This window comes from Accipiter gentilis, chromosome 5 (genome assembly GCF_929443795.1).
Source record: "Accipiter gentilis chromosome 5, bAccGen1.1, whole genome shotgun sequence".
Lineage (NCBI taxonomy): Eukaryota > Metazoa > Chordata > Aves > Accipitriformes > Accipitridae > Astur > Astur gentilis.
In genome coordinates, this window is record NC_064884.1 from 35,185,237 (window position 1) to 35,211,086 (window position 25,850).

The 25,850-nt window shown below is 35.6% G+C and overlaps 1 protein-coding gene across 1 annotated transcript in view; it reads right to left on the reverse strand.

Annotated features, from left to right (window-relative positions):
• Nucleotides 1–25,850, reverse strand: part of ADGB (androglobin) — a 123,928-nt gene that overhangs the window by 88,176 nt on the left and 9,902 nt on the right. Inside the window, exons 2-8 of the mRNA XM_049800562.1 lie at nt 16,523–16,673; nt 13,500–13,592; nt 11,132–11,203; nt 9,666–9,854; nt 3,327–3,466; nt 1,949–2,035; nt 67–269 (exon numbers count right to left, since the gene is read on the reverse strand). Coding sequence (XP_049656519.1) covers nt 67–269; nt 1,949–2,035; nt 3,327–3,466; nt 9,666–9,854; nt 11,132–11,203; nt 13,500–13,592; nt 16,523–16,673 — 935 coding nt within the window. The remainder of the gene's footprint in view (nt 1–66; nt 270–1,948; nt 2,036–3,326; nt 3,467–9,665; nt 9,855–11,131; nt 11,204–13,499; nt 13,593–16,522; nt 16,674–25,850) is intronic.

Below are 25,850 nucleotides of genomic sequence, written 5' to 3' on the forward strand. Positions count from 1 at the left end.
GCCAGAGGTTATGCTAACTTTATTTATGCTTGGCTGACAAAGGTAACACTACCTAAAATTACAGACCTTTGCCAATTTTATCAGCCTTCTCAGGTTTATCAGACTGCTTATTCAGAGATGAAACTTCATTTTTTAACTCTGAGACTTTGGCCTCTTTAGGTTTTGTATCTGACTGAGGAATATCAAGTTCTGAAGTCTTCTGATTTGGCAACTTGAATTCTGGCACAATCTCTTTCAAAAAGCCCCAGACTTTGTCCAAGTATCCTGGCCTTTAAAAAAAACAAACCAAAAACAAAACACACGTATATGTCAACGATAATGATATTTGCAATAAGAAAAGAAAAGTGTGATTTTCATTTAGACAACACTATACTACAACTGACAGTCCAGCTCTCGGAAAAGTTACTGGGTTGTTTTAGTAAATAAAACACACTTGCCCGATTTTGTGTATCAGCCAATTTGTTAAGAGATAGATTATGGACAGATGCAAAAAGAAAGAGAAGTGGCTACACAAGAACATAAATAAAGCATCCTTGCTAAAGCTTTTTAGTAGATAAAATTTGCAGCAGGACAATTTGCAGACCACTTTGCAACTACACCATATAATAACTTGATTCTGGGTCTCTACATTAAAAACCTTCTCAAAGGTCCCAAAGGTTCCAATCTAGGTTTTCCTAACTGTTTCAGCACACATATTTCCATGCCTCTTCCACTGATTCCACCAGCTACAACAGTGTTTTGATATGACATGATAGTTGCAGCCATACTGGTTCTCCACAGAAAATCAGTGATTCCAGAAATAATCTAAACTGAATGAATTGTTCAGGGCCATGAATAAGCTTCATGCAAGCTAACTGCATGCAACCTTTTTTTTAAAAAAAAAAAATAAAAAAATTAATTGTACAATGAGCTAAAGCCATCTTATACTACTATCGCAAAGACTGTGGTATTCACATTTTCTTATTCCAGAATAAAATATATTTCCAGTAAGTGCCAGAGCTGTGAATACTGGTTTTTGTTGTTGCAGTTGTAAAACAAACTACATAAAGAAACAAAATTTAGGTTACTTAGGAATCTAAGTCCATGGGCTACATATGCACTACTGTAAGACACAAATATATCAAAAAACCTAAATTGCAAGCAGAGCTTGGGACATAAAAAATGCTGAAATAATAGCTAAAATAGCCTTTGACTGAACTTATTTAATACTGAAATACTGTTATAAATAAACAATTATACCTAAATAAATTATCGATAAATCAAAACTATTTATTATCTCTGTATTTATTAGAATGTATACATGAAAAGGCAAAAAAGTATAAGGTAAAAAAGAAAGTCTAAATATTTAGTGCCTGTATCCCAGTCATTTATTCAGTAAAAAGAATGTCAAGCTGGAAAATTAGAATGTCTGTTCTTTAAAACCACAAAATGGACTTAAAATGCACAGGAAACAAGAAAAATGTTATTATAGGTTGGAAATACTATTTTGGGTTGGAAATAAAAGTATAACAACTGTTCCAATTTAAAAGGTGAAAACACTATACTAGGTGAAGTTGATTACTTCCAAATTCATGACGTATACTTTGTATAGCACATTCAGATACAAATTATCTGGCAGACCTTTTAAATCTGTATATTAGATGAAACAGATTTCTCTAACCCTTTTTTCACCACAGTGTTTCATATTAGTTAAAAATAAATTTATTTTCTAAAGAAAAGGCATCAGCTTAACATGATAAAAAGCTTTACAAGCAACTATATGACCTACAAAGAAAAACACAATAAAATTGCATTCCCTCAAGGCACATTTCTCAGGTGCCAGAACTAAAAATTGTACACTTCCCAAAATTGATGCTGAAGGACTTTTAGGGCTCAGTTTTATTTTTCATAACGCCTTATTAGTTGTTTAATATTTAATTCTGTATGTAAATTGTTTAATAGAACTTACTGGAGAGGAATAACTTCTGGTATCCATCCAGTCAGTGTATGCAGAACTGTAAATTCATCTAGCTCTCTTTTTCCAGTTTCATGTATACTATAAGACAAAAGTAAACATTATACAGAATTGTAATATAACCAACACACAGTAAACTCTGTAGTCTACGCTGCTTTCTGTAGGAGTAAGACCATATACAAACAGAATAACTTGCTGAAAAACAAGTCATCACATGCAGTTGTAGGAGTTTTCCAAAGCACTGCTGAATACGAGCCTACAAAGTCAAATTTGCTTTTATGCCTTTGCGCCAGGCCCATTCTTTTAGCGTTCCCTTCGATACACCAGCATAGTTTCAAAATTGTTAGCAAGCATACTGTGTATACTTCCATACAGTAAAGCCTCTTTTTGCATGGTTGGAGAAGTGGGGTTTAAATCCCTCACACTAGAAAGCGGATACAAATCTAGAACTTCCATTTCCTGAGCAGCTGCTCTAACTCCCAGGTTATTTTGCGCATCTTGGCTGTATTTCCAGTGTACCACACTCCACTCTTTCAAATCAATACAGTCTCCTACTCTCTGGGGAGATTTCTGTCCATAGATCCTGGGAGGACCAAGGCTAAAGATGCCAGCACTTGGCCACGACTAACCCTCGTGCTTTGGAGAAACGCAGTATTTCAAACGCGTTCCCGCAAATAGAGTTTCCTAACAGGCACCTGCAAGCAACATCCTAAACTATGTAGAAGTACTTTAGATCACTCTTCCAACAAACATAACTTGATATGACCAGAATAGGGAAGCTTGACTTCCCAGATCGGTGTTTGGAATTATTTTCTGAAGTTTAGTCATTTAAACACCTGGTGTTCATTGCGTATCTCAAAGGAACCTGCGGCCATAATTGTCGATCACTGCACCATGGGCCACATTCTACTTTCCAGGTCAGTTTTAGGGAAGTGGATCACCACACAGCGCACAGCAGCAGAACTGTAGCAAAAGCATCAAAAGTAGCTTACAATACTCTATTTTCAGTACTGGTTAAGCCAATATTAAGGCCGTCAATTAAAGCTTCATTAAAAGTTCTTGGACATTTCCATTGGGCAGAAAAACACATGTGAAGCTTTTTAGGAATAATGTCAAACAGGGACCATACTCCAGTTTCTTTGCAAAGTTTTCTGTGCATAAATTTACAAACACATCTAAAAAGGAAACACCGCACCTTCTGTAGCTACAGGGGATTTTGCTTTACTGATTTACGGTGTCAGCTTTCAGAAAAGTATATGTTCGTCACTACAAAATTCTTACCAAAATATATTTCCCAAGTATACTAAACCAACTTTCTGAAAAATCCGTATGACTTCACAAAACAAACTGAAAGTGAGATGACTAAACATACCTAGTATTTGCCAGTTTAATGATAGCTTTGGACAGCAACATTGGCCAAAGTTCAATTTGACAGGTTGTAGCTGGTAGTAACAAATTATCCTCTTCATTGAAAGGCATAGTGTCATCCACAGTGATCTTTCTCCAGCACCCCTGTGATAGAGGGAAGGAGAGGAAAGAAGAATGAAAACACTGAGTTTGTGGGCTGGAAACAAAACACGTGTGTAAGAGAACTTTTAAGCCTTTCCCAAGAACCCAATTCTACTGTAATTTGATTTACATTACAGATGGTTTTAAAAGAAGTTCTCATATTATATCCGAGAAGCATGGAAACAGTATTCATAGCATTTTATTACTGCTCTGACTTATTTCAGAGATTAATCTAATTGCAGCTATTTCCAAATAAATTTCCCCTCATATGTTTACTCCATCATGTGCATGCGTTCATTGCTGTTTCTTCAGCAACCATGACAGATGCCTGGGAAACAGTAATATTTAAAAAAGGCTTAACTAAGATACCAGTTTTGCAAATGCCTCCCTAAGGTCTTAGTCTGGAAAATACTTGTGATATAAGCAGTCCCCCTTGCTTCCCAAGAAATACCTGGGAATGTTGGCTCCAGTGGTTAGTGTCCTGGAAAGCATTAAGACTGTGTCTTATAAAACACTATAGGAAACACCACCAAATGACTGAATGTAACAAATATCCATATTTCCAGGAGAAGAAACAAACAGGTAAGACAAGATACTGATGTCTTCAATACCAGATATTTCATTAGTAAATTGAGCTAGTATCCCACAAAATAATCTTGCCTACCCTTCAAAAAAGTCTCTCTCCTAGTGATTAAGACATAATGAGAGGCAAAGGAATTAGTGGAGCAATAGCAAGTACTTCTGTTAGCTCACCCACAAAATGACAAAGAATGACCAAATCACTAAAATGTTCACCATATGTTATCAGAGAGGGCAAAATTACTGTGCTCTGCTTGTAACTAAACTGTGGCTTCAAGCTGAAATGCCCGTCAATTAACTCTATATGAGTTCTATAGGTTTCAGAAGAAAACAAATTTAGGCGATATGGCAGAGATTCCCCAAAAGCATAAAAGAGGCTAATATTTTTTAAGATAAAAGCTATTTCCTGACAGCCAAAACTAAATTTTTAAAATTTCCCAAGTTTGAAAAGGACCTAGTAAGTGAACTAATCACATATTCATCTCCTTTTTCAGTAATTGCTGAAGTTTAATAGAGAGCAGTACAAGTTGAAAAGTAAAGGAAAAGACTGAGGAGTTATTTGGTTTTCTGTAGCTCCAGACATTTTTTAATTCACAGTAGTAATTCTGTGCATGTAATTCTTAAAAGGCAATAGCATTTTTTTTGCATATGTAGCACCATTTAAAAAATTTTTCTCCTCCTCACCAACTGCTCACCTTTTATACTTAATAAATAACAGAATCCATATCGCAATTATTTTGCATCAGTGATAATCTTTTTACAACATTTCACTACTAACTCTAAAAACAATTATGCTGGTTTAAGGAGATAAGACACCAAGAGAAAGAAAGAAAAATACATGGGGCAGAAGGTTTATGGACAGCAAAAGAAATCTGTAGGTGAGAAGAAGTGGAAATAAAGAAACAAATTCAATAAACCTCAGGAATGCAAAGTGGAAGTAGGATGTTGGGTAAAACTGAGAGTATTGTTCCAATTATGTGAAAAATTATTATCCATAGGTTTGATCTGGTGGATGACAATCCCCTCAGAACTCAATATAGCATTTTACTGAAACCAGTTCATTATCTTCCACTGTGCTTTCTCTCTCTTTTCATTTAATTTTCCACTTTCTCATGTGAAATCTGTTTCTCCTCTATCTCTACTGATACTTGTCTTTTCTCATTTGCACATTTTCTTTAATATTCCACCATTTGACGCTCTTTTTCCTCCCTGTTTTTTCTTTCTGTGAAATACAGCTATACAACCAGAGGAAAAGAAATGAAATAAACCCAAAGGCCCAAAAGAAAACCAAACCAAAACTGACAAAGAAACTAAAACACCCTGGTAACTCCTATAGATGCTTTAAAATTAGGTCTTTTATCACATGAATACACAACCTCTGCAGCATTAAATCCACACAGAGAATAACGTCATCTGCTGAGGAACCTGGGCAACACCATTTCTGCCTTCTCAAATGCAGGCAATTCTTATTCTTTCTACGAATATAAGTTATTCTGTACATGGAGGCAATAGTAAGGGATGAGAAAAGCACAGGCATGTAAATCAGCTAAGTGCTCCCCCTTACAGGAAAATTAAGAGATTCTTCCAGTTTTAACTGTTTTTCCTATTTCTTCCTCAGTGATGGCTAGCTGACATGTATCAATAGCAACCGCATGAAACTTCCTTTTAAAATATTATATTTGATCTACACTGTATTAGAAATGTATGTTTTTCTTAATACAAATACATGGTGTAGGATTATTTAGAAATTAAATTAATACGCTCAGGGTTTTATTCCTTGTCAAGAGACATGTATCAAACAGCAACGTGTGTAAGTGCAGCCATTCAAAAGCTCTCCCTCGCCTTGTTTGCATTTATGTTGATTCCAAAAGATGGACAGACTCATAAACAATTTAACAGAGTGATGAAGAAGTAAAATAAATCCCTCCTTACTTTTATTCAGAGGAAGATTTTATACTACAACCACTAGAGTAATGGTTTCCAGCATAGAAATAGAATATGAGCAATTTTCCAAGGGTCATGGAAGTGTTTGAGTAACTATTTTTTTATTTGTAACTGTAGAGATTTCTGAAAGAACTCTGCACTGAGATGTTTCTGAGTGACATCCTGCCTGCAACTGCGAGGCTCTCTCCACAACTCCAACATGAAACTTGGCCAGCTTATCCATCTGAGGCAGTAACCTGCTGCTGCCCCTCTCCAGGAGCATCGTCTGCTGCAGATGTGATGCAAGTTCCTTTATTCTGAAGTTCTAAAAACATTGTGAGATGGGAAGTTTGTGCCCTCTCCTTTTGTAGAGCAACGCTGAGCATTTTGTCGAGCAACGTGTTGAGTATTCTGACCTGCACTCTTACATAACATCTTCCAAATCCTTCCATTACCCACATCAGCGCTTTTCACAAACACAGCCCTCACAAAACTTTTCTCCCCAAATTTAAGAGTTTCATTCTTGTACTTATTATTGCTCTTTCTTTTGACTGCCTCCTATTGGCTGAGAACATCTTCTCAAGAGATGTCTATTTTTTATTTTTTTTTTACTGTGGGTTAAAACTAGAAAAAGCCCCCAGGTTGTTCTTTCCCTATTCTCCTCTTCTCTTCTTGTGTTTCCTTCAGTCTTTGGTGGTTCCTTTTTACTGTATGAGGTTTTTTCCCATGCATATATATTAATAACATATTCTCCCAGAAAGCAAGATGAGCAATTTTATTATTTTTTTTTTTAAATTACTTCATCACGCTTCAAGGATATAAAGAAATGCTGAATATACCATTTCCCTCAAAAATTCTTTTAATATTTAATTGCCTTTTCTTCTAATTAATTATGCCATATTTTGGATTGAATTAATTTAAAGTAAAACTCTAGCTATTGGACCTTTTTGTATTTCCCTGAAAAGTTCTCCACTAGGATTATCTTCTTTTCCATTTGTAACTAACTATATGCAATGCTTTTGTAACCTCTATAAAGCTGGAAGACACCCAAGTTAAACACATGACAGCCTAAAGTCTAAATGATACTGAAACTTTGGAAAAGAATCCAGGTGTCTCCCATTGGTTTTTGGTCCCATGACATACATTTTTGCAGAGCAGTCTTAGCTGTAGTCATGGAACTTTCCTTGCAGAAACTGGGAGTTTTAGTCCTTAACAACTGAGAAGGAAAGAATATTCTGTTCTTCCACCTCTTCCTAAATGCTTTAACCACCACATTTTATGCAAAAGGAGAGGTGGCAGCCATGTGACAAAAGATATGAACTTCCTGTAACTTTTCATGCACTCTCACAGAATAAACTAGTGCTTGATATCTGCATAGACAGGTATACCTAATACAAAGCCTAAGTCAGCTGCTTAACCTCCAGGAAAACTCTCAGAAACTCTGAATGTTTGTTTGACTAATTCTGATAGCTCCTCACTCAGTATGTGAGACAACTTAATCACCCTTGGAAAAAACCCACACCTATCCCCACTGACAATAACAGACCACTTCACCACCTAAATTCATCTATCTAAATTCTGCTGCTGGAGACAGTTGGTGTGATGATGCCTAAAGCAGGTATCTCAAGCAGGCACTCTGAATACATCCATAGCTTACCTATGAAAATGTTTAATTTGAGTAGCTGAACCTTCTAAACCTACTCTCTTAGAGACGATCATGTTTGGTCAATTCACAGTGTACCAAGAAAGATATATTTCTTTCAGCTTTCCAATGCACAGAAGGAATATTCATTGAATAACTTCTTGTTGGTGTTTTCTTTCTTAACCTTGCTGTTTATGTTTTTATTATCAGTAACTTGTGATAGCCTGTTTTTAAATATTGTGTATCAGTACTATTAACTACTTAAATTTCATTAGTACCTTTGGCCTGCTTAATCAGCTGTCTGCATTGTCTTGGCTGTTCACTTGTATTCATGTGCATTAATTTTTGCTTTTAAAAAACCCCAACTTTTACACATTCTTTTTTAGGTTTTGTTTCCTTTTTTAAGTACAAGTTTTTCTCTTTCCATGAATTCTATCTTTTTAGAAGTCCAATGGGATGCCTTTAAGTTTTCATTAACACTTCCAACTTTATGTTTCCAACTGACTGTGTCAAAAATATTTTCAAGTTTGGGTAACTGGAAGTTTAACAAGGTCAATTACACATCTTAATGTTTTGTGACATATTCTGTTTCCAAAAGACAAATGTAACCAGAATAACCCTAACAACATAGACAACTTCTAACTTCCAGGTCAATGATTATTTCTTTATTTATTAGTATGAGGTTCAATATTAAATTAAGCATTCCCTGTTGACTGTAAAATGCGTTAAGAAGCTATTGTCTGTTATCTTTAGAAACTCCATGGGATGTTTTGGTTTTATCAGTACCTCTTCAGTAAATGGTCCTCACACTGGAAGTCTTTAATCACCTTTAAATACAATTGGATACAAATAGCTCTGTAAAGCCAGCCAACTGAGTTACTTAATAAAAAACATTTTTAATCCTAATACACCAGAGGTGTGGGCGACTTGTCTGCCTCTACTAACATTTGCATCAAACCTCCATATTCTATCATTCACTACACAGGAACAGAAATATTTTGAATATTATTTCAAAATAATTAATGTACGCACAAAAGAAATCAGCAGATTAAATTAAGACTGAAACAAAAATGGGGTAAAAGTTACCCAGTGAGAATTTAAATCATACAGTTTGTAGTGCAGTACAAACCTCACGATCAGTCTTCATATTTTTCTCTCTACCAAAAATGAAATGAAACATACCTTATTATATAGTAAAAGACAAACAATGCTGAGAATTCAAGTGGTAAAAGGAATTTCAATTCAGGTAGCACACACAGATGATACTTAGTATTGTCGTAACATCTTGAGACACAGAGTAGAAAAAGCCCCCAAAATATCAACAAGAAGTATTTTCATAAAACAAAAAGGTATAAGAAAGAAACAAAAGAAAGAAAATTTCTTTAAATGTGCTAAATCAAAAACAGTTTACATCGGACTATAAGAGGACAGGTGGTTTAGAAATCAAACCCTGTAAATATAGGATGTAATGTATCACGTGCAGCTGAAAGGAACTACAAATGGTGAAAATTAATCACTTCTTAAATCAACATTATTTTAACCACTCATTAGATGATACAGAATGAACCAATTATTTTCTGTCAAATCTATTGAAATTGTGCTTTGGGCTAAGGAATAACATTGAAAACTGCTGTTTGACAACAAAAAAATGTCACAAGTATCAGAAAAGTTATTTCAATAGTTTGAACATATGCAACATTAGCAACTGTCACTATTGGATCCTCTTTCTATAATGTAATAAACAAATGAACTCAAATGTAGTATCTTGCTGCAGTGCCCAGAGGAAAAAAAATCTCCTAACAATCAGCAAAATTCTACATAAGCTACGAAAAAAGAATATTGCCTTTTCAAGCAATAACTCCATTTTATCAAGTTCTACGTTGTACAATTACCACAAGAACTGTAAAAGGCATTTTTTTTAACATGCATCAGCAATTTGTCAATGCTTCTACTCCTACAAATCCAGATCTTTTAAATAATAGTAAATACTTACCTAAGCATTAAAATTTGCCATGCTAGCTGCATAATATTTATATACTGTTGGAAGGAAGTACTCACCATCCAATAAAGTTTCACTATGTATTTTCCATAGCTATTGTACAGTGGTATGTGTCCCTTGGTAGCTTTACATAAGGCATAAATGTGTTCCCATGGCTTCCAAAAAAGTGTGGATGCTCCATTAGTTAAGGCCTTTTCATTATATATCCTCCAAAGTGCATAAATTTCACTTACAATCCACCTCATCAGCTGAAAACAGAGATAAACAGAAAAAAAAATTATTTTTTACTTACATCTTTTAGAAAAATTAAATAGAGGTATATTATAATGATCAAAGAATAAAAAAGATCCTGTTTTAAATGAATAAGTGACACAAAAGTATAGCTATGGTTTCATGCAAAAATTAATTTCATTGGCACAACTTTTCTTAAAATCATCATAATATCTATCTACAATAACACAAAACTTAGTTTCATTAAGTAAAGGCACAATCTAAATTATGCTGTTCATCATTTACCAAAGAAAATGAGGACATATGATTTCAAAATAAACTATGTTAGAGGACTAGTGAACTTTCACTTGTTTAATTACTTATTACCAGATACAGCTGCTAAAAATCAGTATTGGCTTTAATACTTGTTATTTGTACTCAGTAAAAAAACAATCCTAAATCATTAAAAGTATTTAATAATTTTTAAAATAGAAGCTTTAACTAATCATGCTTTAGTGCATGTGTTTTTCTAACATGCAGATTTCTGATATGTGCTATAGTTTCACAAGTATTACCAGACTGTTACAGTGATTTATATAAACAAGAATGAGAATAAGCTTTCACTACAAGAAACTGCCCTAAAATTACTTAGTGGTTCTGTGGAGAGCAAAATTTACATAATCTGTTTTCTGGTGGCTTCCTCCCATACACTTTCTCTAGTGCTGAATTTTGAATTTGCATTGAAGCATTGAATGAAATAGAAATTATGAATATTGTATTTAGTAAGGCACTCAGATGCCTTGCTTCTGTCTGCTTTATATTTTCCCCTGATCTGTCGAAATCCAGTAAATATTTATTCAACTCTGGAGAGAAGGAAAAGACTGGCTGGGTGATAGACATTTGCACATACATGCAGTCACACTAAGAACATGACTTCAGAAAAGCTTGAACAAAAAGTAAAAATCCTTTCTAGTACAGCTTTTATTTGGTCTTATCTTTAGATAATAATACCCAGTAATAATCTTTGTAGTTCATAGACTATGTTGGTTTTTTTAAAAAAAAGAAAACCTGTTTGGAAAATCTCTTACCATCATTGATTTAATTTTTCAAATTCTAAAAAAGGTAAACACTAGTTATACAAATCTACATGATTGCTTGCCATTTTATTCCTATAATTCTTTTTTCACTTAAAAAAATTTGTCACAACTTATTTCTTCATGGTAGAAATTTGGAGAGAAGTCCAGAAAGTTAAAAAGAGTTAAAAAGAATGAAAGAAAATATTTTTAAAACAGGACATTAATGTATTTCTACCTACCTCACTACAAAATACATGCTCATTTGCTGAAACAAGGTCAAATGAGGTTTCATTTTTGACAACCACAGGAATCTAAAGGAAAGTAAATTAGTTAAGTCCATAGCTACATTATCTGGAAAAAATTAAATGAACACTAATGTTTAACAGTAGTGACATAAAAATGTTAGACATTTGGCAAACATTCATTAGACATTTGCAAACCAAAGGCCATCAGTTTGTAAATCTTGTAGCTGCTTTAGTATTTCTTAATAAAAATGTCTTAAAATGTAGATGTTCAGAATTTCTAAAAACCATTATTTTTGTCAGAAGATTTAAAGAGTATCAAATGAAATAATTACATAAGTAAATTGAGATTCCCTCAATTTATCAATAATATTTGCAGTTCTGCATTTAAATCATAATCATAACACTCTCTCATACTTTGAGATTTCCTTGGCCCCCCACCAAGAGTCAAAGGGATTTGTTTCTTCATGGCCAGTTAGATAGTGATATTGTCAGTATGAACACTGCCTTTATCAAACCTTTGACTGTCTTACACAGTTTTGATGACTATTACTTGTTTATATAGTCCATTTTCTTTTTGTAAGCAGTTTAGAAGTAACATACTAGGATTGTAGTTTATTGAACTAAATACATCTGTGCCTCTCATCACGTATTGGTGACCAGGTGACCACTGCTTGATTCTTTGCTTACCACACTAAATAGGCTTGTTTACGCTTCCTTTTATACTTACTAATAGATTAGGTAGCAACATACATAATCTTAATAGCCTTTCATCACTTGACTTTTACAGTAATTTTTAACAACTTATAACATTTCTAGTAATCATAGCTTCTTGATTCAAAATACATCAAAGCATCAAAGTTTTAATCAGGTCTTAAAGAAAGCAAATGCTTTCTTCATAGTGCTGTAAAGATAGATTTTAAAAGCTATTTTAATACAGATACATGTTTCCATGGCTTTCTGGGCTGCCAGTTCTCTTGCCCTCATCTTTCAGACACCTCTGCTCAGTTTATGCATTTTGGCAGCATTTCTCATCCAATCTTTTGGTCTTGTCAATTCCTCCCCTGACCTCCCCCTCTCCTTTTTCCATTAAAAAATTAAACTTGGACCTGTTTAGTGTCTAGTTAATAAAAAATGGAACTGACAAGCTGACAAAAGGAAAACTGACAAGCTGACAAAAGGAAAACTGGCAAGCCTGAAAAAGTTGGAAGGCTGGTCAAAGTGTTTTAAAATTTCAGCATTTCATCTGGAGTAAAAACACTTTAAAACTTAGATTAGCAACAGCACTGGAGAACACTAACCTTCCAAATGGTAGGCTGTTTATTTTCTTTGCAATTAATTTTAAAAATAAAGTGAATAAGATATTTGCATAATTTTAAAATGTTATGGTTACCTTCCAGACAAGTACTGTCAAAGACGTGGACACGTTCTGTATGTGGACTGGAGAAGTACAATAGTTGAAGTGAGAAAAAGTACTATATTTCTGGTAAAGCTAATTCACAGTTTCAGATGTATATACTTCAGATACTTGCTCAAGGGAAGCCTTAGTTGGAACAAACAGAACTTGTTTTGCCATGACACTGATTTTTAAGTGAGAAAACAAGCACACAAAGTAAAACAGAAAGGCATCTCTCTGTCCAGCTGTCTTCTAAATGAATGTGGAGTTAAAAAGCAGAGCAGACTTGGGAGGATACACTACCATGATGTTTTGCACCAGGAGGTGCTGGTCCATGGTGATCAGTAAGAAAGGCACTCAGACTCTGTAGAGTATCATTTAAAATGCTATTATTAGAGCTAACTATAAAGAAAGGGATTAGTAGAGATAACCTTATGTCCTTTCAGGCACTGGAAAACCCAAGTTGTGCAGCATAAAACAGGCTTCTGATCCACGCACAGCATTCTGTGCAGACCCCACCCGTAGAAAGGGTTATGTCATTTTGGTGTTATTGAGCTATGATAGGATTTCAGCTATTACAGGATTTTCTTACAAGAAAAAAACTCCCTTCATCACTTCTACTGTAAAACAGAAAGGATGTTCACAGAAGGACTTGCTGCTGGTTAGATAAAGGCGAGGCGATGCAGGTGGTGTAATTACCAGTGACAAGTGGGAGCTGCCCGAGTTTATCCAGCAACCAGGGATTACGTACAGAACCAGGCAGGCCTCAAGGCCAAGCTCTGCATGCAGCACAGGTTAACTGTTACATGGATCACTGACTCCTCGGTGTGCAATGGTCTCCTGGACAGGATGACTATGCATGGTCAAGTGGGTTTTATCTGTTGAACTAATTTCCTCACTAATTTTCCTCTACTTGTGACATAGCTAGGTGAGCAGCATTTTTGCATTATGACCTTGCTTTTTTCTTACCTTATTTGTTAAAAACTCATGTGGACGTTTCCATGAATGCACTTTTAAGGATGCTGGCAACTCTATTTTCCCTTCAGGATCCTCAAAGACATGCTACATAAAATATGCATGAACAAAAATGAAACATTTTTTATTAATTACAGTAGTGTATCTTCCACAAGATTTAAAATAATATATTGTTCATATAGTAATTCACTTAAGGGGAAATATAGCATAAAAAGGAACTAATAGTATCTATAACTGAACTTAAAGAGTGCAAAGCTCAAAATGAAGATTCAGCACAAAAGCTGCTTATATTGTTCTGAGAAGTCTCTGTGGTCTGCACTGTCTAAATAGGTCTATGTGAAACGTTTTTTTTTCTTTTCCACCTTTCAGAAAAACCTCCCAAAAAGCTGTTTAAGCTCTTAAGTCAGGCACTCTTCTACTAAGTTGTTTCTAAGTACTTTTTCTAACTCATTTCTAAAGCTTTTAAAATTGAAGACTGAAAGTAAATATCTAAAGCAATATTTAGACACAAATAAAGCAGATTCCATGCATTTAAAACTGCTATAGAAACCGAAGAGAACTATAATTACACAGCATCATGAATTAGCCCATTAAAAAGAGAGCCTCATATAATTTTCAGACTTCCATTTCCAAAGTGATACTTATCCTCTGTGTGAACAGAAGGCATCGGGATATATGATGTTTACTTAATAGTATAACAGAGGATGAGGAGATGTCTCTGATACTGCTTGTGCTGACTGAGAAACTAGTTGGTTACATGCCTTTTATTTGTGCCTGCAATTTTAAATAGCTTTTAGGCATATTATACATTTCTGTGTGTTTCACAGTCCACAGTGTATTCTGTTTATCTTCTCTAGACCAAACAAGATAAAGAGTTTCTGGGAAAGAAAAACTACAATCCTTTGAGTACTTATGATTAAATGAAGGCAAAAGAAAACACATTACAAAAGTATAAAAACCAAACCCAAACACAATTGTGTAAGTTCCTTCAACATATCAATCTGCAACAAACTATTTCAAAAACCTGAAGGAAAAAAAGATAAAGTGGGTGAGGGGCGGGGGGCAAACCTTTTAGGAATACTTGTTTTTCTGAAAGCTTAAAGGAAGCCTTGTAGCCTGGACCATACAGAACTGTATTAACAGAGTTTATATTCTGCTTTCAAATACATCCAACCCTGACTACATGGCCTAACAGGAAAGTTTAGCACTTAAAACACTAGATAAACCAGCAAAAGGACGCAGGTGAGAATGACACAACATTATGCAAAGAAGCAGTAAAAAACCAGACACAAACCTTTCTTTAGTTTACAAGTGCAAAAATACTTTGAAGAAGGATATTGTAGTTCAGCTAAACTTGGCTGACAAAATCAGGTTTAACTTATCTTTTATTTAAGGTGGCTATAAAAGACTGCCAGGTCTCAGGAGTTCATATTCTAAGGACAGGAGCCTCAACCGCAAGTTCTACAGGCAAGACAGGCAAGAAACTGGCACAAGACAGACAAGGTCAAATGCACAATCTCAGCAGCACACTGCAGTGTCCTAAGAGAGGCTATTGTGTAGGGGTGTTTGGTAAAAGAGTTTTAGTATTACAAGGAAAGAGATCACTTCCAACTGATTCCTTTTCCCGCACAAGAAAATAGGATTGTTTATATTCATGTTCTAAGTGTACTCAAAGGTATTGGATGCCATCACTAACTCTGTTTCTAACTGAAATACCCTATATGATGTTGAATTCTGGCTAGCTGTTTGGGTCAAAATAGGCCACATGAGAAAATTCTTTAGATCTGTAAATTCATCTGCTGTGACCAACATATTTAACAACTCCTTTAAACATGTAAAAAGAGAAATGTTCCATATAGCTTGTGGCCAAAGAACTGAATGGTCGAGTAAACACCTCAGAATGCCTCTTATGCTAAAAAAAGAAGAAAGATTTACATTTACAATTATTTTTAAATTTTAGCTATTATAATAATGTCTGGCAGACCTAACAGATTAGTGCTAGATAAATGTTTAGAGTATTGCCCAAAGACACCAAATGTGGTAATGGAACAGAAGAAAGACACAAAGGAAAATTATTTACCTGTCAAGTTAATGGCAGCACTCAGTATAGAACCTATACCTTCTCTCAAAGGAGTTCTTTTGCCCCATAGGGGCATAATATATTTAAGCTTGAGATAAGGAAAAAAAAAATCTACACATATGCAACATGTACGTAGCACAGAAGAAAACATACAGAAAAAACATATGAACAATGCAAAATCTGCATATAAAATAGATTATTAAGCACGATATTAAATGGATTTTAAATATCACTTAAAAATGCTAAGTTTAAGAAACTCTTAAGAAATAATTTTACTACTACTCTACATAAAATGCATGTACATTTTGTATTTCTAAACAGTTTGAAGGAGTAAAAATCCAGATGAGACTTAAAAGTCATTCCGAAGTTGGAAAGACTGAGGAGTTTTTCCACATCTGGTATGTGCTTACTTTCTGCAAAATAATGTTATCTCCTCAAACCATTCTCTGGACTACAGTTGCAGATAGTGTTTCACATGTCCAGAAACTGAGGTATGCAAAAGAAAAGACTTCAACATCCACTTTTCCTATAATAAAGATGGGTGCATTTAACCTTTTGAGGCCCCAGAAACTGCAGTGCCCAGAGAAGGGATTGCTCTGACATACTACAACAGTTCAGCTGTTCCCACATTCCTGGTTTTAATTATGTTAAGAAATAGATTTTCAGGTTGCTTTTTTTTTTAAACCATTAATGTGCACACATTAATGCACACACATATGTTAACAGTTCATTTAAGAAGCAACAAATAAACAATGCACAATACTTTTAGTTTATTATTTCAGTTTAGGAGGGAACTAGTTAAACTAATTGAAAAGATATGATTGAAAATTAATATATTTCTCAGTAACAAATTATTTTCAAGTTGTGACACATATTCTATTAAATACAGGTATAAAAAAATGAAGTGGAAATAATATATATGTGTCACACAACTTACTGAAATGGGACTTTTTCCAGTTTTTTCTTTCTCTTTTCCAACTTTTCCAGTATCCCATTTTTCTGCATTGATATCTGCTTCATTCCATTCTGGCCAAATAGGAAATCTCCACTTCTCATTGGAAGCACCTACATGGGAAGACATAGTTGCCCTGGGAAACAAACAGATGCATGAATAAAAATGAACAGGAAAGGGTAGTAGGAAGATTTTTATCTCATAAAATATTCTTTGTTTAATGTACAGTAATGAAAATTTTAGTGTTAGTAACTACAATAACTTTCTGGCACTAAGATAAGCAAGCCTATAGAAGTGCTAGGTGGTGTTACTAGGTATAAACCAACAAAATATTTAAATGCATTTATATGAGGAATCCTGCTGAAGTAACTGGGACAGCTGAAGCACAAAAGCAGAATCCAAGAGCAGTTTCATCCTTCTTCCTTTTCCCCTTTCACCTTTCCTTTGTCTCCTGTGCCAGTCCTAGCATTCACAACTCAATTCAACTCTCTTCTTTTTTTTTTCTTTTTTTTTCTTCCTGACTTATTTTCTTTAACCAACCAAAAGGAGCTTGTCATGGATAAAAGACATATTGGGGAAAAGGACTCCCACTTCTAGGCACCTGTGAGCTGCTAAACCAGCCAGTTCTGTCTCCAGTTAGTTTCATTCTCAGAGCCTCTTTTGCTACCAGCACTTTCATTACCCTCTTCTTGGGATTCACAACTCTGGTAAAAAGTTTGCTGAGACTGCAGGGATTTTCACAAGGCTAATACACAACGTGTTCATAGCTACCAACCAGAACTAGTAGTACCTGTGCACGTCATTTTTTCCAGTGCCCACAAAGGGCTAAAAAACTGAATTAGCTAGAATGAGAACACAGCAGCTCCTTCCTCCTTAACTACCAAACCTGGAAGCAGACAAAGTATGTGCAGGTCACATCTTAATTATGTTCTCCCAAACCCACTGGCAATAAACTGTAGATGTTGCCTACTCAAAAGAACAAAGGGAAGAAGCTGCAGGGACCTGAGAAGCAACCAGGTATCAAAACCTGAGCAAAAGGGTTTAAATTAATCTTTTTGCAGAAAAAACATATGAACTTCAACTAGTTGGAAAGAAGGGCTAAGGCCAGAATTTCCTCTTTGAAACTCAGCAGTGTCCTACAGCAGAAATACAGTATTAGACAGAGAATTTTTTACGACTGGAGCCTTAACAATATACTTCTATGATATTTCTATTACACTATGTACATCAGCTATAAAAAGCTAACGATACTGTAATTTTCTCTTTTCTTTCCTTAAACCACACACTTTTTTTTTTTTTTTTTTTTTTTTTAAATGAGAAACATCAGAATTCCTACAAATATGTCCAGGAGATTGGTGAAGATAACAGTGTTTTGGGCTACAGCTAGCGAGCTACTTTTACAAACTGGTGCCAAGAAATATATTTTTTAAAAATGAAAGCTTAATTTCTTTAGCAACTGCCATCTTTAGGAGATTTGAAAGGGAAAGCTTCCATTTTTTTAATATTTGAGAACAGGTTTTTTTTAACTCCTGGCCATATCATTTCACGTGGATATTTATACTGATATACAAATCATCAGTGATATCATATAAAACCATATTCACATTTTAGATTTCAGAATTATAGCTTTCTCTTAAGATATTGGCAAATCCACAGAAAAAAAATGAGCCCTGATTATGATTTACAGCATCACTCAGATTGCACAAAGCATTTGACATTTCAGATAAAATGGTCACAGTGTCATAATTCACAAATGCTCTTTTTTAGTTGTTGTACACAATATTAATTCATTGTTCCTCTATAGGTGCAACACTAATTATGACTACATTCTAAAGACAAACACAGACTACATAAATGAATAGTCTGGCTAGGGGAAAACGGCATGTACCAAGTGACACCTGAAAACATTATTAAGCCCTATCTCCCAGAAGGTGGAAGCAGGGGGAACAGAGACATTGCTCAAGTGTAGAGCAATGAAATTACAAAAACAAAAGCTCAGCTGGAGTCGAAATAATCAAAGGACATTAAGGGCAAGGAAAAAAGCTTCTACAAGTACACTGGCAGCAAAAGGAAGACTAAGAGAAGTGCATGTCCACTGCTTAATGGGGCAGGGAACCTAGTGACAAAGGACAGAGGAAAGGCTAAGATACTCAATGCCTTTTTGTGTCCTGGATTTTGTTGGCAAACTTGGCTCTCAGGCCTCCCACTCCATGAGTCTACTAACAGAGTCTGTGGTAGTGAAGCATTATCTACAGTAGATGAAGGCAGTTAGGACACACTTAAGCTAACTGGACAAAGACAGTTCCATGGGACTAGTTGGGATGTGAGCAAAGGTACTGAGGGAGCTGACTGGAGTCACTCCAAGGCTCCTGTCAATCATGGTCAAAAGACTGAGGCAATCGGGCAAAGTTTCTGATGACTGGAAAAAGGCAAACATCACACTCATCTTAAGAAACAGTAAGAAGGAGGATCTGGGGAACTACAGTGCTTGGAGATACTTTAAACTCAAATGGACAAAGACCTGAGCAACCTGATCTAGGGTGACCCTGCTTTGAGTAGGGAATTAGTCTAGATGGCTTCCAGAGGCAACTTTCAATCAACATTTTTCTGTGATTCCATAATACTTTGTTGTTAGCAATAAGGACAAAGACATGGGTAAAAATAAAGATTTCTCACTGTCTAGACAATAACTACATTCATCCACACTACCAGTAACTTCTATTTGAAGACAGCTTGTAAAAATTCAATACCACCTGTGCCTTTTGCTGTCCAAATAAAAAATACAGCTTCTACCATTCTAACTGGAAGGAAGATGTATTCTGTCGAGTGATACCTTGCTTTGCTTTTCCATTTTTCTCATCTCAGTAATCTGTAAATGGCCTCCAGCCTCTCTCTGTTATGTTTGATCTTTCATTAATGTTATCATTTTTTCTCCAGCATTTTCTTGAAGACTCAAATGATGCTTTGTTCTATATTCATTAATACTTAACAAGCAATTGAAAACCCTGTAGTGTTTATCAGTTTCTTTGGATTACTAGGAATGTCTCTACCAGTTCCAGTTGTTTCAAAGAATGTGCTGTATCTGCATTAGCTGCATGCATTAAGAACAATGAAAACCAGAATGCTAGCTGTACCAGCAGCTTCAACACTTCTGATATTTTGACTTTGCCCCTTTCAACATTGATTTAAATGCAACTCCTGGCAGCTTCTTACATATACTTATAAGCAAAAGATATCAAATTAAAATTCTTACTTTTTCTACTTTTTTCCTATTTCAGATGAAATATGAATGATGTATGTAGCAATTTGAAATATTCAAGGACTACTTCTAATTTTTTGTATCTTTTTTCCTCCCCCTAAGTCTGCATTTGCTCTTTTAAATATTTATAGAGAAGCATGGAAGTTTCACTCAATAATAATGATAATGATAATAACAATAACAATAATAATAATAATTATAAAGATGTTCTGAAGCCATTCCCAAAGAAAAATAAATAATAATTGCAATAATTGCTGTAAAATTTCTGAATGCTTTGGGACAATAACAGAATAATAAAGAAGCATATTTTTAAAAAACAACAATGAGATATGGAAAGACTTGCCTAACTGACGGTCACACTAAGTCAAAGAATCACTTTCCAATACACTTTGACATAATAGCATACCTTCAACGCTAACAACGTGGAAGACATGGAAACAGTGTTGTCTGTGACTGAGATGCCTAAACTAAGTTGGGGAAGCCCAGTGCTCCTGCCTCTCAAAAAGGATGATTCAGTAAGATATTGGAAAAATTCATAAAGAACTGCCATTTAATTGGACTCCAAATATAAATAAGTGAAAAAAAGCTGAATTTATTAAAATACTGTGTTTGAGTAAGGTTATTAAGAAGTTCCTTTATTGCAAGAATTGAATAACATAATTTACTGAGAATTCTTTGAAACAAACTAACTGACACAAGGACAATGCAAACCATTACTGGTATTTTATGCTCAAGCTCGATGCTTCATTGTGCAACAGTATTTTAAATACCAACTTACTGGCAGACTTGTTTTTAATCCTGTGCTAAACCCTAAAGGAGAAAAAGGAAGAATAAATTGCCAAATTAGGGAAACACTATGAAGTTGGCACTAATTCACCTCTGACCCTCTAAGCAGCTTCTCCAGGAATACTGGTATAATTGATATAGTGCCAACAGGGGAAATAGGGAACGACAGGATAGACAAACACAACAGGAAAAAAAAAATGCACACAGATTGCAACCTAAGTTTTTCAGAGAATTCAGATTTAATAGAGAGACAGGAAACAGGCCCGCAAGGTATTGGAAGTGTGGTCTCTCAAGTTAACATAGTCATTTAGTCTGTAAACATATACACTTCAGCTGCTCACTCACTCTGTAAGCAAGACCTTGTCAACATGGTCAATGGAGTCTAGGGAGCAAATATTTACTTCTTAAAGTAGATAAATCTACCTGTAAACTATATATGACCATTCCTCACAGAGGGAACCCAGCAACATTGAAGGGGGTCTTCTCAAGAGAATTACACAAGTTTTGGTATTTAGTTTCGGAACAGCATGGCTACTCCACCTTCCTTTCCCAGTACTCACATCATTCTGGGTCACCAGTCAGTCATAATTTTGTGACACTATGCAGGTTTTTTAGAATTCAGGAAGACATCATTCTTCCTATTTCATTCTTTCCTCCACATAAAGATTAAAGACCCTCTTTCCTAAACCTCCCTCGCAAAAGTTAGATGCACCTTTAATCTTGCTTAGCATTTTGATGCTGTCACTTTCCTTAACAATAAAACAAAACAAAACCCCTGAAAAGGAAGGAAAAATAATTAGTTTTTCACTTTTGCTTAGATGAGCAGATCTGAGGCTGGAAATGAGACATCTTCTCACAGTAATTTTAATTGGGAGTATTTTAAACAGATAAAATTGTTTAATAGTTCAATAATAATGCCAGCACTGCTTCCACAATGACTCTGGGGCTTTATGTAGAAATCCGGTTGCAGCCTTGACAGATAAAAGTACTTCAGCTTTTTCTGTCTCCATGTCTGTACTTTGGAAGTTAGGAAAAAAAACCCCAGGGATTCCATCACATCAATGACTTCTTCAGGGTTTCTGGTTAGTTATTTGCATATGGATATATCCAGTCTTATTTATTCTTTCTCCGATCCTTGTCATTCCTTATGACACAGGTTGCAAAGATGATATTTTTTGCAGCTAAATCCTTTTTCTGTTTCTATTAAGGTTTCATTTGTTTATTTCTATTGAATCTATTTAAGTTTCAAAGTTTAAGATCTGCTTTATATTATCACCCTAGGAAATCAATACAGAGGTTTCCATGGACTTAGGCTAGCACAGAGTATTGGGATCTCTGCCTGAGAACTGAGATGCAAAATTGAAAGCTAAGTTTTGATTGATTTAATGAATTGCTACTCAGCAGCTGAGCTACAGTTACTGTCTACGCATCTGTTCTTAGCTAACTTCAACTGTGGAGTAAAACACGTGTTTACTTAAGCACATTTTGGAGAACGAGAAGACTGAGCATCGGCATCTGTAACAGCAACTGTTTAAACAAACCAGCCATTTTATTTGCAGTATGATACATTTAGGTGGTATGGTATCATTTGTTATTTATATGCTAGCCTTTCTGTAGATGCAGAGTTGAGAGTTTGGTCTTCATTTGATTCACTCCATTAAGAATTTGTTTATCTCCAGAGCAGGGCATTTGTTGCTAAATAACTGCCAATAGGCCATCACTTCATCCCAATCTTAGTGCTCCCTGTGTTTTAAATGGTCATGAACGTTACCCCTAGCATGTTTTAAAGATTAAAAGATAATCTGTGAATTTGATCATAACAATATCCCAACAGAAGACAAAATCTATTTGATGCTCATCATTTTCACCTTATTCCCTGGAGAGCATTGTCAATCTTTTATCTTTCCTTAAATACTATCTATTCTTTCCATAAAATGTTAGCAACCATTACACTGTAAAGCTTAGTTTCATTCAAACCCCAGAAAATACACTATTAACATATATCTGATGTCACACTGACTACAGTTCTTGGGATGGCCAATAACTAACGGAAATTATTCAGTAACAGGACATGATATTTAGGTAACCAACACCTACCATCTGGCATGTCAGTGAACAAGGGCTTGGAGCTGAAACTTTCACCCTTCTTTCCGCCTTCAACTCCTCTGAATGCTCTGAACTCCTCTATATGTACAGAAGTAAGAGCAATCTGAAGGAAGAGATGGAAGTGAGGAATCTCACATCTCATGTTCCCTATTGGATACCAATGTTGTGTTACAGGGACATGAGAATTTTGGGGTCTTTCCACTTACCAGGAAGCAGTAAAGAGAAACAATTCTCTTTCAATTCTCTTCTCAATTCTCAATGTCCCTTCCCTTGGATTGTTCAAGCAGTCAGAAAGAACAATTTCTGGCCCCAGTAAGGGCTTTTATATTAGGAAAAAGAGGGCAGAGAACAAACAGATGGCTCAAATTCTCCTCCAAGTGCACCCTGTGGGGAAACTACTTAACTTTTTCTTTAAGTTCTTCAGAACTCAAAGACAAAAGGCCCCTTTGAAGACCTTGTTTATGGCAGAAAGTTCTCTTAACCTCTAATCACTGATTTTTTTTATTTTTTTTTTTAAAGTAGCATCTAAATATCTTAGAAACCCACAGCAGAAACCATGGCAACACTCAAGTTCGTAAGAATCTGGAAAGGATATGAGAACATTTGACCAAGTATCAATAACTCTGTGGCAAAATGATTTGCTCTTTTTCTTCATACCTAGTGCCATGCTTCAGAAGACAATGAACAGAATGAGTCATGATCAGATGATCTAATAAGTAGCTAAGGCAATAGTCTTCTCTTTATTATTAGTATAGTCAGCAGCAACTACCAAATAAAACCACAATATGTATATGTTGTAAGTTACCATTATTTTTATCTTGGATGCTGGAGCCAAAACTTAAAGGATTCTCTGCAGAGAAAAATACACTAGTCTAAATGCTCAGAGCTCTAAGGTTTGGGGAGAGACTCAAGCCATGGATGCAGTTCAGGTATGATGAGCAGAACAAATAACTCTAAGGCATCTAAGTTGTAGTGATAGTTGCTTGCAAAGCCTAGGACAACAGGTTTTGTTGTCAGTTCACTTTTATGTACTGGGGTAGGATTTCTTCCTCAAAAAGCACAGAGTATTTTCTGTGTTAAACAAGATCAAACTGTGGAAAATTAAAGTGATGATAGAAAGAAAAGATGAATAACAACTGATTATTCTATATAGGCATATTATTTTTAAAGGAGTCTAATTTAGATCACTACTTTCAAGTGTAATATTCTCATTTCTAAGCATAGCTGACATCCTTGTAGGTGTCAGATGAACTACTAATAGTTACTTCAGTAACTTGCCAAAAATGAGCCTGTTTCAAATGCATGCACATTTGCTAAGAGAGAATGGTCACCTAGCCTCACATTTAGCCTTGCCAGCTAGAAGTCCACGTTTTCTTATTTTTATCTGCCCGCATATTAATGGGAAGTGAGATGTTCCTTCCTGGTTTGCTTTCCAGGTTATAGAAAGAGATAAAAAAAGCTACATGCCAAATCCTTTGCCCAAATTGTACACAATGGTGTTTCCTGGACATTATTTCAAAGAAAAATTGATGGAAAGCAGTGGCCAAAGGATTGTTGTCAGCTGGCCCAAATCCTTTATGGTTACCTGGTTTCAAAAGGTGGAGGTGACAGGCCAAGTGAACAGAGTACAGACTAGCATAGGCACCAAGGGGTCCCACCTGCATCTTGCAGTCTTTCAACAAGTCACAGATTTGAGTGCAGGTAACATCTGCATCCAATTTGTAGACCAAACTTCTGTTTGATCAATGCACTGTCCTTCCAAATAGCAGCAAATTGTCGTGGTTTAACCCCAGCCAGCAACTAAGCACCACACAGCCACTCACTCACTCCCCCCATCCAGTGGGATGGGGGAGAAAATAGGGAAAAAAGTAGTAAAACTCCTGGGTTGAGATAAGAACGGTTTAATAGAACAGAAAAGAAGAAACTAATAATGATAATGATAACACTAATAAAATGACAACAGTAGTAATAAAAGGATTGGAACGTACAAATGATGCACAGGGCAATTGCTCACCACCTGCCGATCGACACCCAGCCGATCGACACCCAGCTAGTCCCCGAGCGGTGATTCCCCACGCCCACTTCCCAGTTCCTATACTAGATGGGACGTCCCATGTTATGGAATACACCGTTGGCCAGTTTGGGTCAGGTGCCCTGGTTGTGTCCTGTGCCAAATTCTTGTGCCCTGGCTGGGCATGAGAAGCTGAAAAATCCTTGACTATAGTCTAAACACTACTGAGCAACAACTGAAAACATCAGTGTTATCAACATTCTTCACATGCTGAACTCAAAACATAGCACTGTACCAGCTACTAGGAAGACAGTTAACTCTATCCCAGCTGAAACCAGGACACAAATGACTACTGGTTATATAGTTCTCAGTTAATGATAACAGTTTAAGATCAGGAGCTGTCTGTCATTATGATAGATCAATTAAGATCTCTGTTCAAGTATAGTCAAGGAAAGCAAACAAAACACTAGGACACATTAGAAGCAGGATGTCCAATAGAAGAAATTAGTATGACGCCACTCAGTATAATCGATTTTATGTCCTTTACATGAAATACTATGTTTGGTTCAGTTGCCCTAGCATTGTAAAAATAACTTTGGAAATTCAGTGACAGGCAACAGTTTAGAGCATGGAGGCACAAGAAAGCATAAACGTACAAAATACTGAGTAGTACAGACAAAAGTGTATTCTTTATCTGTTCTCACAACACAAGAAAAATAATGCATCTAACATAAAACACAGCAAATTTAAAACCAATAAAAGGAAACACCTGACTGCTCAGCACATAATTAGCCAGCAGAACTCTTTTACATCAGATGTGACTCAGGTGAGAACAATGATCTATAGCTTCTGGAACAGCCTATCTCAAGCAGCACATACCTCTGTCAAACTTAGGACAAAAAAAAAGAAGAAAAGGAACATGCCACTTGGGGGATCTTAGTTTCACACAAGCTCTGTGTGAAAAACCACTACCAGCACAGGCACAGAGCATCCACTTGTTCTGGTTGTCCTCCAAGGCAGAAAGCTGAGGATCTCCTTCCAAATCCTTCTTTACTGTACCTGATTCAAAGAGGGGATCTGAAGTCATGTTTCCCCATATAATTGTACAGCACCTTAGAAAGTATGGAACCAGTAACTTTTCTCAGTTTGTT